General features: G+C 44.3%; 1 protein-coding gene across 4 annotated transcripts in view; it reads right to left on the reverse strand.

Moving 5' to 3' along the window:
* The window catches only part of MIER3 (MIER family member 3), a 41,122-nt gene that overhangs the window by 4,021 nt on the left and 22,140 nt on the right, over positions 1–14,961 (reverse strand). For all 4 annotated transcript variants that reach the window (XM_054487740.2, XM_063664830.1, XM_063664831.1 and 1 more), the window contains 3 exons: positions 14,033–14,127; positions 285–412; positions 61–203 (listed from right to left, as the gene is read on the reverse strand). In XM_054487740.2, the coding sequence (XP_054343715.1) occupies positions 61–203; positions 285–412; positions 14,033–14,127 (366 nt within the window). The remainder of the gene's footprint in view (positions 1–60; positions 204–284; positions 413–14,032; positions 14,128–14,961) is intronic.

Here is a 14,961-nt window from a genome sequence, read left to right on the forward strand (position 1 = left end):
GAAACACAGGACACAATTTTGCAACAAACTGTACTAAACACAGAAAGGTCTTCATTTTACCTGTCAAGTCACTGGCAGTGAAGGAGTTGAGAATGTTTAGCTGTTGATCAGGAATAGGCTCAGGCCGGTTAGAAGTTAAGGCTGAAGCATTTACCGTCCCACCCAAAGCTTCTGTTTCATCTACTAAACGATCCATATAGTCCCTGAAAAACACACTCCAGTAATTTTATGACTGTATATCACAGTTAAAAGTAAGTCTTTGAAGTCAAGGCCACAGTACTTACGTAACTCCAGGGTGATGGTTATATCGTTTTTTCCCAAATCTTGTCTGTTGAGCAAAGTAATCATAACGTTCAGATTTCTTCCACATATAGTAGAATGCTACACACTCAGCAACTGTCCTAGTTCTCACCTAATGAAAAAGTTGAATTTTTTAAAAACCAACAAACTCAACCATTTTTTTAAGCAACTTTTCTTTTCCACAACACTACAACTTCAATCCATGGGTCTTATTTTCCCATTATATAGTTCTGAACACTTTTTTTTTTTTTTTTTTTTAACAATTTTATTTATTTATTTATTTATTTTATTTTATTTTATTTTTTTAATTTCTGAAGTATTTATTGATCATTCTTGGGTGTTTCTCGGAGAGGGGGATATGGCAGGGTCATAGGATAATAGTGGAGAGAAGGTCAGGAGATAAACACATGAACAAAGGTCTCTGGTTTTCCTAGGCAGAGGACCCTGCGGCCTTCTGCAGTGTTTGTGCCCCTGAGTACTTGAGATTAGGGAGTGGTGATGACTCTTAAAGAGCATGCTGCCTTCAAGCATCTGTTTAACAAAGCACATCTTGCACCACCCTTAATCCATTTAACCCTGAGTTGACACAGCACATGTTTCAGAGAGCAGGGGGCTGGGGGAAAGGCCATACATAGATCAACTGCATCCCAAGGCAGAAGAATTTCTCCTAGTCAGAACAAAATGGAGTCTCCTATGCCCACCCCTTTCTACACAGACACAGCAACAATCTGATCTCTCCTTCCTTTCCCCACACTTCCTCCCCTTCTCTTCAACAAAACCGCCATCGTCCTCATGGCCGGCTCCCGATGGTCGCTGTCTCTTCGGAGCTGTTGGGTACACCTCCCAGACAGGGCAGCCGGGCAGAGGCGCTCCTCACCTCCCAGACAGGGCGGCTGGGCAGAGGCGCCCCTCGCTTCCCAGACGGGGCCGCCCGGGCAGAGGCGCTCCTCTCCTCCCAGACGGGGCGGCCGGGCAGAGGCGCTCCTCACTTCCCCGACGGGGCCGCCCGGGCAGAGGCGCTCCTCGCTTCCCAGACGGGGCCGCCCGGGCAGAGGCGCTCCTCAGTTCCTCCCAGACTGGGTGGCAGCCGGGCAGAGGCGCTCCTCACCTCCCAGACGGGGCGGCCGGGCAGAGGCGCTCCTCCCTTCCCCGACGGGGCGGCCAAGCAGAGGCGCTCCTCACTTCCCAGAGGGGGCGGCCGAGCAGAGGCGCTCCTCACTTCCCAGAGGGGGCGGCCGGGCAGAGGCGCTCCTCACTTCCCAGACGGGGCGGCCGGGCAGAGACGCTCCTCACTTCCTCCCAGATGGGGTGGCGGCCAGGCAGAGGCGCTCCTCACCTCCCAGACAGGGCGGCCGGGCAGAGGCGCTCCTCACCTCCTAGACGGGGCGACCAGGCAGAGGCGCTCCTCACTTCCCAGACGGTGTGGCGGCCGGGCAGAGGTGCTCCTCCCTTCCCAGATGGGGCAGCCAGGCAGAGGCGCTCCTCACTTCCCAGACGGTGTGGCGGCCGGGCAGAGGTGCTCCTCCCTTCCCAGATGGGGCAGCCAGGCAGAGGCGCTCCTCACTTCCCAGACGGTGTGGCGGCCGGGCAGAGGTGCTCCTCCCTTCCCAGATGGGGCAGCCAGGCAGAGGCGCTCCTCACTTCCTCCCAGACGGGGTGGCGGCCAGGCAGAGGCGCTCCTCACTTCCCAGAGGGGGCGGCCGGGCAGAGGTGCTCCTCACTTCCTCCCAGACGGGGTGGCAGCCAGGCAGAGGCACTCCTCACCTCCCAGACGGGGCGGCCGGGCAGAGGTGCTCCTCATCTCCCAGACGGGGCGGCCGGGCAGAGGTGCTCCTCATCTCCCAGACGGGGCAGCCGGGCAGAGGTGCTCCTCACTTCCTCCCAGACGGGGTGACGGCCGGGCAGAGGCACTCCTCACCTCCCAGACGGGGCGGCCGGGCAGAGGCGCTCCTCACCTCCCAGACGGAGTGGTCAGGCAGAGGCGCTCCTCACTTCCCATATGGGGTGGCGGCCGGGCAGAGGCGCTCCTCACTTCCCAGATGGGGCAGCCGGGCAGAGGTGCTCCTCACTTCCTCCCAGACGGGGTGGCAGCCGGGCAGAGGCGCTCCTCACCTCCCAGACGGGGTGGCCGGGCAGAGGCGCTCCTCCCTTCCCAGACGGAGTGGCCAGGCAGAGGCGCTCCTCACCTCCCAGACGGGGCGGCCGGGCAGAGGCACTCCTCACCTCCCAGAGTGGGCGGCCGGGCAGAGGCGCTCCTCACTTCCCAGAGTGGGCGGCCGGGCAGAGGCGCTCCTCACTTCCCAGAGTGGGCGGCCGGGCAGAGGCGCTCCTCACTTCCCATAGGGGGTGGCAGCCGGGCAGAGGCGCTCCTCACTTCCCAGATGGGGCAGCTGGGCAGAGGTGCTCCTCACTTCCTCCCAGACGGGGTGGCGGCCAGGCAGAGGCGCTCCTCACTTCCTCCCAGACGGGGTGGCGGCCAGGCAGAGGCGCTCCTCACCTCCCAGACGGGGCGGCCGGGCAGAGGCACTCCTCACCTCCCAGAGTGGGCGGCCGGGCAGAGGCGCTCCTCACTTCCCAGAGTGGGCGGCCGGGCAGAGGCGCTCCTCACTTCCCAGAGTGGGCGGCCGGGCAGAGGCGCTCCTCACTTCCCATAGGGGGTGGCAGCCGGGCAGAGGCGCTCCTCACTTCCCAGATGGGGCAGCTGGGCAGAGGTGCTCCTCACTTCCTCCCAGACGGGGTGGCGGCCAGGCAGAGGCGCTCCTCACTTCCTCCCAGAGGGGGTGGCGGCCAGGCAGAGGCGCTCCTCACCTCCCAGACGGGGCGGCCGGGCAGAGGCACTCCTCACCTCCCAGAGTGGGCGGCCGGGCAGAGGCGCTCCTCACTTCCCAGAGTGGGCGGCTGGGCAGAGGCGCTCCTCACTTCCCAGAGTGGGCGGCCGGGCAGAGGCGCTCCTCACTTCCCATAGGGGGTGGCAGCCGGGCAGAGGCGCTCCTCACTTCCCAGATGGGGCAGCTGGGCAGAGGTGCTCCTCACTTCCTCCCAGACGGGGTGGCGGCCAGGCAGAGGCGCTCCTCACCTCCCAGACGGGGCGGCCGGGCAGAGGCACTCCTCACCTCCCAGACGGGGCGGCTGGGCAGAGGCGCTCCTCACCTCCCAGAAGGGGCGGCTGGGCAGAGGCGCTCCTCACTTCCCATATGGGGTGGCAGCCGGGCAGAGGCGCTCCTCACTTCCCAGACGGGGTGGCGGCCAGGCAGAGGCGCTCCTCACTTCCCAGATAGGGCAACAGGGCAGAGGCGCTCCTCACTTCCTCCCAGACGGGGCGGCCGGGCAGAGGTGCTCCTCATCTCCCAGACGGGGCAGCCGGGCAGAGGCGCTCCTCACTTCCTCCCAGACGGGGTGGCAGCCGGGCAGAGGCGCTCCTCACCTCCCAGATAGGGCGGCCGGGCAGAGGGGCTCCTCACATCCCAGACGATGGGCGGCCAGGCAGAGACGCTCCTCACTTCCTAGACGGGGTGGCGGTGGGGCAGAGGCTGTAATCTTAGCACTTTAAGAGGCCAAGGCAGGAGGCTGGTAGGTGGAGGTTGCAGAGAGCCGAGATCACACCACTGCACTCCAGCCTGAGCACCATTGAGCATTGAGTTAGCGAGACTCCGTCTGCAATCCCAGCACCTCGGGAGGCCGAGGCAGGCAGATCACTCGAGGCCAGGAGCTGGAGACCAGCCCGGTCAACACGGCGAAACCCCGTCTCCACCAAAAATACCTGAACACTTTTAATAAATTATAAAGTTCTGAACACTTTGATTAGTGGAATGCCTTTACATTTAATAATGAGGCCATTTTCAAAAGCCCAAGATTTTTTTTTTTTAAATCAGAATGTATTAGTTTATAAAACAAGTGTGTATCCAGAAATTATCTTACACCTTTACTGAAAATCTTAAACACTAGCATTCTTTACTTTTCTTCACTGAGCTCTGTGATTTTGACTACAGTGAGGGTTCTTAACTTTGGATTAACTAACCCCTGAGGGGTCCATAAATAGATTTCATTGAGATCTATTAATTCACAAAATTATATTTAGGTATACTTTTCTGGGGAGAAGGAATGCAGCCTCATCAGATTGAGTTCCACTTTCCAAAAGAGATTAAGAACCCTTGGCAAATGGATCAACGGTCTACAGCATCTGGAATTTAAGATGACTTGCTAGCTAAAGGCAGGGCTTTCTCCCTCCAGTATGTTTGGTTTTTAGATCCAACAGATTTTGGAAACAACAAGAATAAAATTTGAGCCTCACCAACTTGGCTCCACACCCAAACCAGGGTTCCTCTAACCACATACAGCCACAAATATGAATTCAGATGTATGAACAAAATTCTTCATCCTTATCCAATAAACGCTTTCTCCCTTGCTTAATCAGTACCCGATAAAGAAGTTTCAGTATCTTTAACCTGACTCCTGAGTAAGTTGTGATATAAGATTACTAATACGGGAATAAGCTTTTTAAACCAAGAAATACAGTATACCTTTCAATAAACATCATTAACTATAAGTCTTCGCAGAGAATGCAGGCTTCGTGGGGCCACAGACCTTTTCTGTCTTATTCACTGTTGTATCTCTAGTGCCTAAAACAATGTCTGGTAAGTGAAGTGGAAGGACATAACTGTTTACGGAATGAATGGATAGAGTAAATTTCATAAGTCATTACAAAACTGATGGTTTTTTTTTACTTAAAAGGACAATCCAGACTTCTTTAAAAATGTCTTAAATTATACGCTTTATCTCATCTTTGAGAAACATTAGATTTTCAAACATACAGAAAGTGTGAAATTTTCAACATCAATACTGGAAGGTCTAGCTAATGCAGTAAGACAAGAAAAAGAAATAAAAAGTATACAGATTGGGAAGGAAGAAATAAAACTGTCTCTGTTTACAGGTGACATGACTGTCTACGTAGAAAACTCCAAAGAATCAACAAAAAATCTCCTGTAACTAATAAGCACTTATAGCAAAGTTTCAGGAGACAAGGTTAATATACAAAAGTCAACTGCTTTCCTTTTTTTTTTTTTTCTTTTATTATTATTATTATTATTATTATACTTTAGGTTTTATGGTACATGTGCGCAATGTGCAGGTAAGTTACATATGTATACATGTGCCATGCTGGTGCGCTGCACCCACCAACTCGTCATCCAGCATTAGGTATATCTCCCAACGCTATCCCTCCCCACTCCCCCCACCCCACAACAGTCCCCAGAGTGTGACGTTCCCCTTCCTGTGTCCATGTGTTCTCATTGTTCAATTCCCACCTATGAGTGAGAATATGCGGTGTTTGGTTTTTTGTTCTTGCGATAGTTTACTGAGAATGATGATTTCCAATTTCATCCATGTTCCTACAAAGGACGTGAACTCATCATTTTTTATGGCTGCATAGTATTCCATGGTGTATATGTGCCACATTTTCTTAATCCAGTCTATCATTGTTGGACATTTGGGTTGGTTCCAAGTCTTTGCTATTGTGAATAATGCGGCAATAAACATACGTGTGCATGTGTCTTTATAGCAGCATGATTTATAGTCCTTTGGGTATATACCCAGTAATGGGATGGCTGGGTCGAATGGAATTTCTAGTTCTAGATCCCTGAGGAATCGCCACACTGACTTCCACAAGGGTTGAACTAGTTTACAGTCCCACCAACAGTGTAAAAGTGTTCCTATTTCTCCACATCCTCTCCAGCACCTGTTGTTTCCTGACTTTTTAATGATTGCCATTCTAACTGGTGTGAGATGGTATCTCATTGTGGTTTTGATTTGCATTTCTCTGATGGCCAGTGATGGTGAGCATTTTTTCATGTGCTTTTTGGCTGCATAAATGTCTTCTTTTGAGAAGTGTCTGTTCATGTCCTTCGCCCACTTTTTGATGGGGTTGTTTGTTTTTTTCTTGTAAATTTGTTGGAGTTCATTGTAGATTCTGGATATTAGCCCTTTGTCAGATGAGTAGGTTGCGAAAATTTTCTCCCATTTTGTAGGTTGCCTGTTCACTCTGATGGTAGTTTCTTTTGCTGTGCAGAAGCTCTTGAGTTTAATTAGATCCCATTTGTCAATTTTGGCTTTTGTTGCCATTGCTTTTGGTGTTTTAGACATGAAGTCCTTGCCCATGCCTATGTCCTGAATGGTAATGCCTAGGTTTTCTTCTAGGGTTTTTATGGTTTTAGGTCTAACATTTAAGTCTTTAATCCATCTTGAATTGATTTTTGTATAAGGTGTAAGGAAGGGATCCAGTTTCAGCTTTCTACATATGGCTAGCCAGTTTTCCCAGCACCATTTATTAAATAGGGAATCCTTTCCCCATTTCTTGTTTTTGTCAGGTTTGTCAAAGATCAGATACTTGTAGATATGTGGCATTATTTCTGATGGCTCTGTTCTGTTCCATTGATCTATATCTCTGTTTTGGTACCAGTACCATGCTGTTTTGGTTACTGTAGCCTTGTAGTATAGTTTGAAGTCAGGTAGTGTGATGCCTCCAGCTTTGTTCTTTTGGCTTAGGATTGACTTGGCGATGCGGGCTCTTTTTTGGTTCCATATGAACTTTAAAGTAGTTTTTTCCAATTCTGTGAAGAAAGTCATTGGTAGCTTGATGGGGATGGCATTGAATCTGTAAATTACCTTGGGAAGGATGGCCATTTTCATGATATTGATTCTTCCTACCCATGAGCATGGAATGTTCTTCCATTTGTTTGTATCCTCTTTTATTTCCTTGAGCAGTGGTTTGTAGTTCTCCTTGAAGAGGTCCTTCCCATCCCTTGTAAGTTGGATTCCTAGGTATTTTATTCTCTTTGAAGTAATTGTGAATGGGAGTTCACTCATGATTTGGCTCTCTGTTTGTCTGTTATTGATGTATAAGAATGCTTGTGATTTTTGCACATTGATTTTGTATCCTGAGACTTTGCTGAAGTTGCTTATCAGCTTAAGGAGATTTTGGGCTGAGACAATGGGGTTTTCTAGATATACTATCATGTCATCTGCAAACAGGGACAATTTGACTTCCTCTTTTCCTAATTGAATATCCTTGATTTCCTTCTCCTGCCTAATTGCCCTGGCCAGAACTTCCAACACTATGTTGAATAGAAGTGGTGAGAGAGGGCATCCCTGTCTTGTGCCAGTTTTCAAAGGGAATGCTTCCAGTTTTTGCCCATTCAGTATGATATTGGCTGTGGGTTTGTCATAAATAGCTCTTATTATTTTGAGATACGTCCCATCAATTCCTAATTTATTGAGAGTTTTTAGCATGAAGGGTTGTTGAATTTTGTCAAAGGCCTTTTCTGCATCTATTGAGATAATCATGTGGTTTTTGTCTTTCGTTCTGTTTATATGCTGGATTACATTTATTGATTTGTGTATATTGAACCAGCCTTGCATCCCAGGGATGAAGCCCACTTGATCATGGTGGATAAGCTTTTTGATGTGCTGCTGGATTCTGTTTGCCAGTATTTTATTGAGGATTTTTGCATCAATGTTCATCAAGGATATTGGTCTAAAATTCTCTTTTTTTGTTGTGTCTCTGCCAGGCTTTGGTATCAGGATGATGCTGGCCTCATAAAATGAGTTAGGGAGGATTCCCTCTTTTTCTATTGATTGGAATAGTTTCAGAAGGAATGGTACCAGCTCCTCCTTGTTCCTCTGGTAGAATTCGGCTGTGAATCCATCTGGTCCTGCACTTTTTTTGGTTGGTAAGCTATTGATTATTGCCACAATTTCAGCTCCTGCTATTGGTCTATTCAGAGATTCAACTTCTTCCTGGTTTAGTCTTGGGAGGGTGTATGTGTTGAGGAATTTATCCATTTCTTCTAGATTTTCTAGTTTATTTGCATAGAGGTGTTTGTAATATTCTCTGATGGTAGTTTGTATTTCTGTGGGATCGGTGGTGATATCCCCTTTATCATTTTTTATTGCATCTATTTGATTCTTCTCTCTTTTTTTCTTTATTAATCTTGCTAGCGGTCTATCAATTTTGTTGATCCTTTCAAAAAACCAGCTCCTGGATTCATTTATTTTTTGAAGGGTTTTTTGTGTCTCTATTTCCTTCAGTTCTGCTCTGATTTTAGTTATTTCTTGCCTTCTGCTAGCTTTTGAATGTGTTTGCTCTTGCTTTTCTAGTTCTTTTAATTGTGATGTTAGGGTGTCAATTTTGGATCTTTCCTGCTTTCTCTTGTGGGCATTTAGTGCTATAAATTTCCCTCTACACACTGCTTTGAATGCATCCCAGAGATTCTGGTATGTTGTGTCTTGGTTCTCGTTGGTTTCAAAGAACATCTTTATTTCTGCCTTCATTTCGTTATGTACCCAGTAGTCATTCAGGAGCAGGTTGTTCAGTTTCCACGTAGTTGAGCGGTTTTGAGTGAGATTCTTAATCCTGAGTTCTAGCTTGATTGCACTGTGATCTGAGAGACAGTTTGTTATAATTTCTGTTCTTTTACATTTATTGAGGAGAGCTTTACTTCCAAGTATATGGTCAATTTTGGAATAGGTGTGGTGTGGTGCTGAAAAAAATGTATATTCTGTTGATTTGGGGTGGAGAGTTCTGTAGATGTCTATTAGGTCTGCTTCGTGCAGAGCTGAGTTCAATTCCTGGGTATCCTTGTTGACTTTCTGTCTCGTTGATCTGTCTAATGTTGATAGTGGGGTGTTAAAGTCTCCCATTATTCATGTGTGGGAGTCTAAGTCTCTTTGTAGGTCACTCAGGACTTGCTTTATGAATCTGGGTGCTCCTGTATTGGGTGCATATATATTTAGGATAGTTAGCTCTTCTTGTTGAATTAATCCCTTTACCATTATGTAATGGCCTTCTTTGTCTCTTTTGATCTTTGTTGGTTTAAAGTCTGTTTTATCAGAGACTAGGATTGCAACCCCTGCCTTTTTTTGTTTTCCATTTGCTTGGTAGATCTTCCTCCATCCTTTTATTTTGAGCCTATGTGTGTCTCTGCACGTGAGATGGGTTTCCTGAATACAGCACACTGATGGGTCTTGAGTCTTTATCCAATTTGCCAGTCTGTGTCTTTTAATTGGAGCATTTAGTCCATTTACATTTAAAGTTAATATTGTTATGTGTGAATTTGATCCTGTCATTATGATGTTAGCTGGATATTTTGCTCGTTAGTTGATGCAGTCTCTTCCTAGTCTCAATGGTCTTTACATTTCGGTATGATTTTGCAGTGGCTGGTACCGGTTGTGCCTTTCCATGTTTAGCGCTTCCTTCAGGAGCTCTTTTAGGGCAGGCCTGGTGGTGACAAAATCTCTCAGCATTTGCTTGTCTGTAAAGTATTTTATTTCTCCTTCACTTATGAAGCTTAGTTTGGCTGGATATGAAATTCTGGGTTGAAAATTCTTTTCTTTAAGAATGTTGAATATTGGCCCCCACTCTCTTCTGGCTTGTAGGGTTTCTGCCGAGAGATCCGCTGTTAGTCTGATGGGCTTCCCTTTGATGGTAACCCGACCTTTCTCTCTGGCTGCCCTTAACGTTTTTTCCTTCATTTCAACTTTGGTGAATCTGACAATTATGTGTCTTGGAGTTGCTCTTCTCGAGGAGTATCTTTGTGGCGTTCTCTGTATTTCCTGAATCTGAATGTTGGCCTGCCTTGCTAGATTGGGGAAGTTCTCCTGGATAATATCCTGCAGAGTGTTTTCCAACTTGTTTCCATTCTCCCCGTCACTTTCAGGTACACCAATCAGACGTAGATTTGGTCTTTTCACATAGTCCCACATTTCTTGGAGGCTTTGCTCGTTTCTTTTTATTCTTTTTTCTCTAAACTTCCCTTCTCGCTTCATTTCATTCATTTCATCTTCCAGGGCTGATACCCTTTCTTCCATTTGATCGCATCAGCTCCTGAGGCTTCTGCATTCTTCACGTAGTTCTCGAGCCTTGGTTTTCAGCTCCATCAGCTCCTTTAAGCACTTCTCTGTATTGGTTATTCTAGTTATACATTCTTCTAAATTTTTTTCAAAGTTTTCAACTTCTTTGCCTTTGGTTTGAATATCCTCCCGTAGCTCGGAGTAATTTGATTGTCTGAAGCCTTCTTCTCTCAGCTCGTCAAAGTCATTCTCCGTCCAGCTTTGTTCCGTTACTGGTGAGGAACTGCGTTCCTTTGGAGGAGGAGAGGTACTCTGGTTTTTAGAGTTTCCAGTTTTTCTGCTCTGTTTTTTCCCCATCTTTGTGGTTTTATCTACTTTTGGTCTTTGATGATGGTGATGTACAGATGGGTTTTTGGTGTGGATGTCCTTTCTGTTAGTTTTCCTTCTAACAGACAGAACCCTCAGCTGCAGGTCTGTTGGAGTACCTGGCCGGCTGTGTGAGGGGTCAGTCTGCCCCTGCTGGGGGGTGCCTCCCAGTTAGGCTGCTCGGGGGTCAGGGGTCAGGGAACTGCTTTCCTATATAACAGCAATGACAATTGAAATTTGAAATTTAAAACACAAGACCATTTACATTAGCACCCCAAAATTAAAATACTTGGGTATAAATATAACAAAATATATGCAAAATCTGTATGAGAAAAACTACCAAACTCTGATTAAAGAAATCAAAGAAGAACTTAACGAAGAAATATTCTACGTTCATGGATAGGAAGACACTTCATTGTTAAGACGTCAGTTCTTCCTAGCTTGACCTACCGATTTAGCGCAAACCCAATCAAAATCCCAGCAAGTGATTTTGTGGGTATCAACAAACTAATTTTATATGGAAAGGCAAAATACCCAGAATAGCCAACATAGTATTACGAAAAGATAAAATCAAAGTACTGACAGTCCCCAACTTCAAGATTTACTATAAAGCTATAGTAATCAAGACAGTATGGTATCGGGGCGGGGGGAGGGGAAGACAAATAGATTAAAGGAACAGAAGAGAGAGCCCAGAAATACACCCCACGGGTACAGTCAACTGATCTTTAACCAAAGAACAAAGGCAATTCCATGGAGGAAGAATGTCTTTTCCACAAATGATGCTAGTACAACTGGACATCCACATAAAAAAAAAGAGAAATGAATCTAGACATAGACCTTACTCCTTTCAAAAATTAACTCAAAATGGATTACAGACCTGAATGTAAATGCAAAACTATAAAGCTCTTAGAAGACAACAGTAGAAAATCTAGGTGACCTTAGGTTTGGCAATGATTTTTTTAAATAAAATGCTAAAAGCGTGAACAATCAGATGAAATTCTAAGTTGGACATCATTAAAATTAAAAACTTTTACTCTGCAAACACACTGGCAAGGGAATAAAAACACAAGCCTCAAAATGGAAGAAAATATTTGCAAAACATATAGCTGATAAAGGACTAGAATCCAAAATATACAAATAACTCCCTAAACTCAATAAGAATACAAACTACCCAATTAAAATCTGGGCAAAAAATCTGAATGAACACCTGAAAAAAAACACACAAATGGCAAATAAGCATAAGAAAAGATGGTCAACATCATCCTCATGAGGGAATTACAAATTAAAACAATAAAGAGATGGCATTAAAAACTATTACAGTGGTGAAATCCAAAACACTGACACCACCAAATGCTGCTGAAGATGTAGAGCAACAGAACTCATTCATTACTGCTTGGAAGATAGTTTGGCAGTTTCATGCAAAATAAACACATTTTTACCATTCTATCCTGTAATCCTTACTCCTTCGTATTTAGACAAATGAATTGAAAACCTACATCCACATAAAAACCTGCACATGAATATTTATAGCTTTAATGATAATTGCCAAAACTTGGAAGCAACCAAGGTATCCTCTAATAGGTAAGTGAATAAATACACTAGTACATCCATATAATGGAATACTATTCAGTGATAAAAAAAAGAATGAGCTATCAAGCCTCAAAACAAACACAAACAAACCAACAAAAAACCCCATGGTGAAAACTTAAATGCATATTGCTAAGTCAAAGAAGCCAATCTGAAAAGGCTGCATACTGTATAATTCCAACTATATGACATTCTGAAATGGCAGCAGTACAGACAATAAAAAGATCAATGGCTGCTAGAAGTTGTTAGGGAGGAGGGGGAAGGGACAGAGGGAAGAATAAAACATGAGATTTTTAGGTCAGTGAAACTACTCTGTATGATACTATACTGGTGGATATATATCATTATATATTTGCCAAAATCAATGGACTGTACAACATGAAGAGCGAACCTTAATGTAAACTATGGACTTTTAATAATAATAATGTATCAATATTGGCTCATTAATTTTAACAAATGTGCCACACTATTAATAATAAAAGATATAATAATAACTATAGGAGTGGAAGGGACATATGGGAACTCAATACTTTCTGGTTAACTTTGCTGTAAACCTAAAACTGCTCTAAAAACTAAAGTCCATTAGTTTTTATAAAAGCATAAAATACTGAGCTACCCACCCAAATGCTTCAGAACCCTGCCTTCCTTTAGGATGAAAAGAGGAAATAAACAGAGCATATTTTAATGAGAATTATTCCAAACTATTCTAATGAACATACCTATGTATTTTGAATACACTTTAGTTTTTAAGAGTAGTTTGAGGTTCACAGCAGAACTGAACAGAAAGTAGAGAGTTCCTATATATCCTGATGTTCTACTTTCAACATCCGACATTGGAATAGTATATCTGTTAAAAAAATCAATGTACCTACACTGACACATCAACACCCAAAGACCATGGTTTACATTAGGGTTTACTCTTGATGATGTACATTCCATGGGTTTTGACAAATGTGTAATTACATGTCTCTATCATTACAGTATCATCATACAGGATAGTTTCATTGCCCTGAAAATGGTCTGTGCTCTGCCTATTCACCTCTCCCTCCTGCCTCGGCCCTGGCACCAGTGATCTTTTTATTGTTTCCATAGTTTTGCTTTTTTCAGAATATCATATATTTGGAAAGCTACAGTATGGAGTCTTTTCAGATTGGCTTCCTTCACTTAATAATATGCATTTAGGATTTCACATGTCTCCTTGTGGCTTGTTAGCTCAATTTTTTTAGTGCTGAATAATAGTACAGTTTTGCAGGTGCCACAGTTTGTTTATCCTTTCACCTCAAAGGACATACAGGTTCCTTCCAAGTTTTAGCAATTATGATGAAAGCTGCTATAAACACTTTTGTGTGGACATAAGTTTTCAACGCATTTGGGTAAATGCCAAGGAACAGGATTACTTAATTATACGGTAAGACTATGGTTGGTATTATAAGAAACTTCCAAGCTATCTTCCAACGTGGCTGTACCACTTTGCATTCCTACAGGCAATGAGTAAGAGTTCCTGTTGCTTCCCATCCTTACCAGCATCTGGTGGTGTTAGAATATGTTTCTAGTTGTTTTAGTAACAATGTTTCTTCCTTCAGCAACAGCTACTCTCACTGCTGAAGACAAATTATTTTGAGGCCACAAACCTCTGAATGGCTTGATAAGAAAGGAAAGTCAAGGAGAAATGAGAGTGAGACTTCCTAAAAAATACAGTGAGTCCACTTTCTGTGTTAACTGTTTATGTGAAAAGATATGTGAATATACTATCAGCCATTCCATAAGCAGGCTGTGGCATCTCTGAGCAAATTAGTCATGTTAGAATGATATCTGAAATGCTAATGGCAAGGGAACATTAATAAGTTGTTCTTTTTTCCTACTTAAGTGACTTATAAATTAGTTGCTTACATTCACTGTAACTAGTAATTTATCTGTACTAATCTGCCTAATTTACCTTATTCTTCTGTATAAGATGAAAATCTTTTCCAAAAAGCATGAGTGCATGTTCAAAGCTTCGGCATTCTTCTTCCGTCCATGCAGTCATTCCCTCTAAAAAAAAATTTAAAATAAAATTCGTGGGCCCCCAAATTCTCTTATGTGAATCACTGATTTTCAGTATGTTTTCCCTATAAAAGGTCATAAACTCTCTCTCTCTCTCTCTCTCACACACACACACACACACACTCTCTCTCTTTCTCTCTCTCTCTCTCTGTATGCAGGAGATTTCAGTTAGAATTACCAAAAGCATGCATACTACAGTTCAAGTCTAGAATACAAAAATACAAACACTGCTTTTTCTCCACTACATTATGAGATGAGAATTTAACATTTTTCTAAAACATGCCTGTTTTTCTGATTAAAAAAAAATTTTTTTAAACAATGAGCGTATTTTTCAATTAGAAAAAAAAACTCTACCTCCTTTATTGGGGGAAAGAAGCTGTTTTGGTCTTACCTCAAAACCACAAGTTCTAGCCAGATGTGGTGGCTCATGCCTGTAATCCCAGCACTCTGTGGGAAGCCAACGCAGGAGGATCACTTGAGCCCAGGAGTTTGAAATCAGCATGGGCAACATGAAAAGACCCTGTCTCTACAAAAAAACAAACTAGCCAGGCGTGGTGGCAGGCACCTATAGTTCCCGCTACTTGGGAAGCTGAGGTGGGAGGATCACCTGAGCTCAAGAGATCAAGGCTATACTAAGCTGTGACCATGCCACTTCCCTCCAGCCTGGGAGACAGAGTGAGACCCTGTCTCAAAAAAGACAAAAAACAAAACCACAAATTCTTTAATTAGCGACCATAAGTAAAGTATAATCAACACATATTTATTTGAAATTGGTGTGTGGAGTGCTATACTCTGGAAATATAAAGGAAATAAGAAACAGTC

Source organism: Pongo pygmaeus, chromosome 4 (genome assembly GCF_028885625.2).
Source record: "Pongo pygmaeus isolate AG05252 chromosome 4, NHGRI_mPonPyg2-v2.0_pri, whole genome shotgun sequence".
Lineage (NCBI taxonomy): Eukaryota > Metazoa > Chordata > Mammalia > Primates > Hominidae > Pongo > Pongo pygmaeus.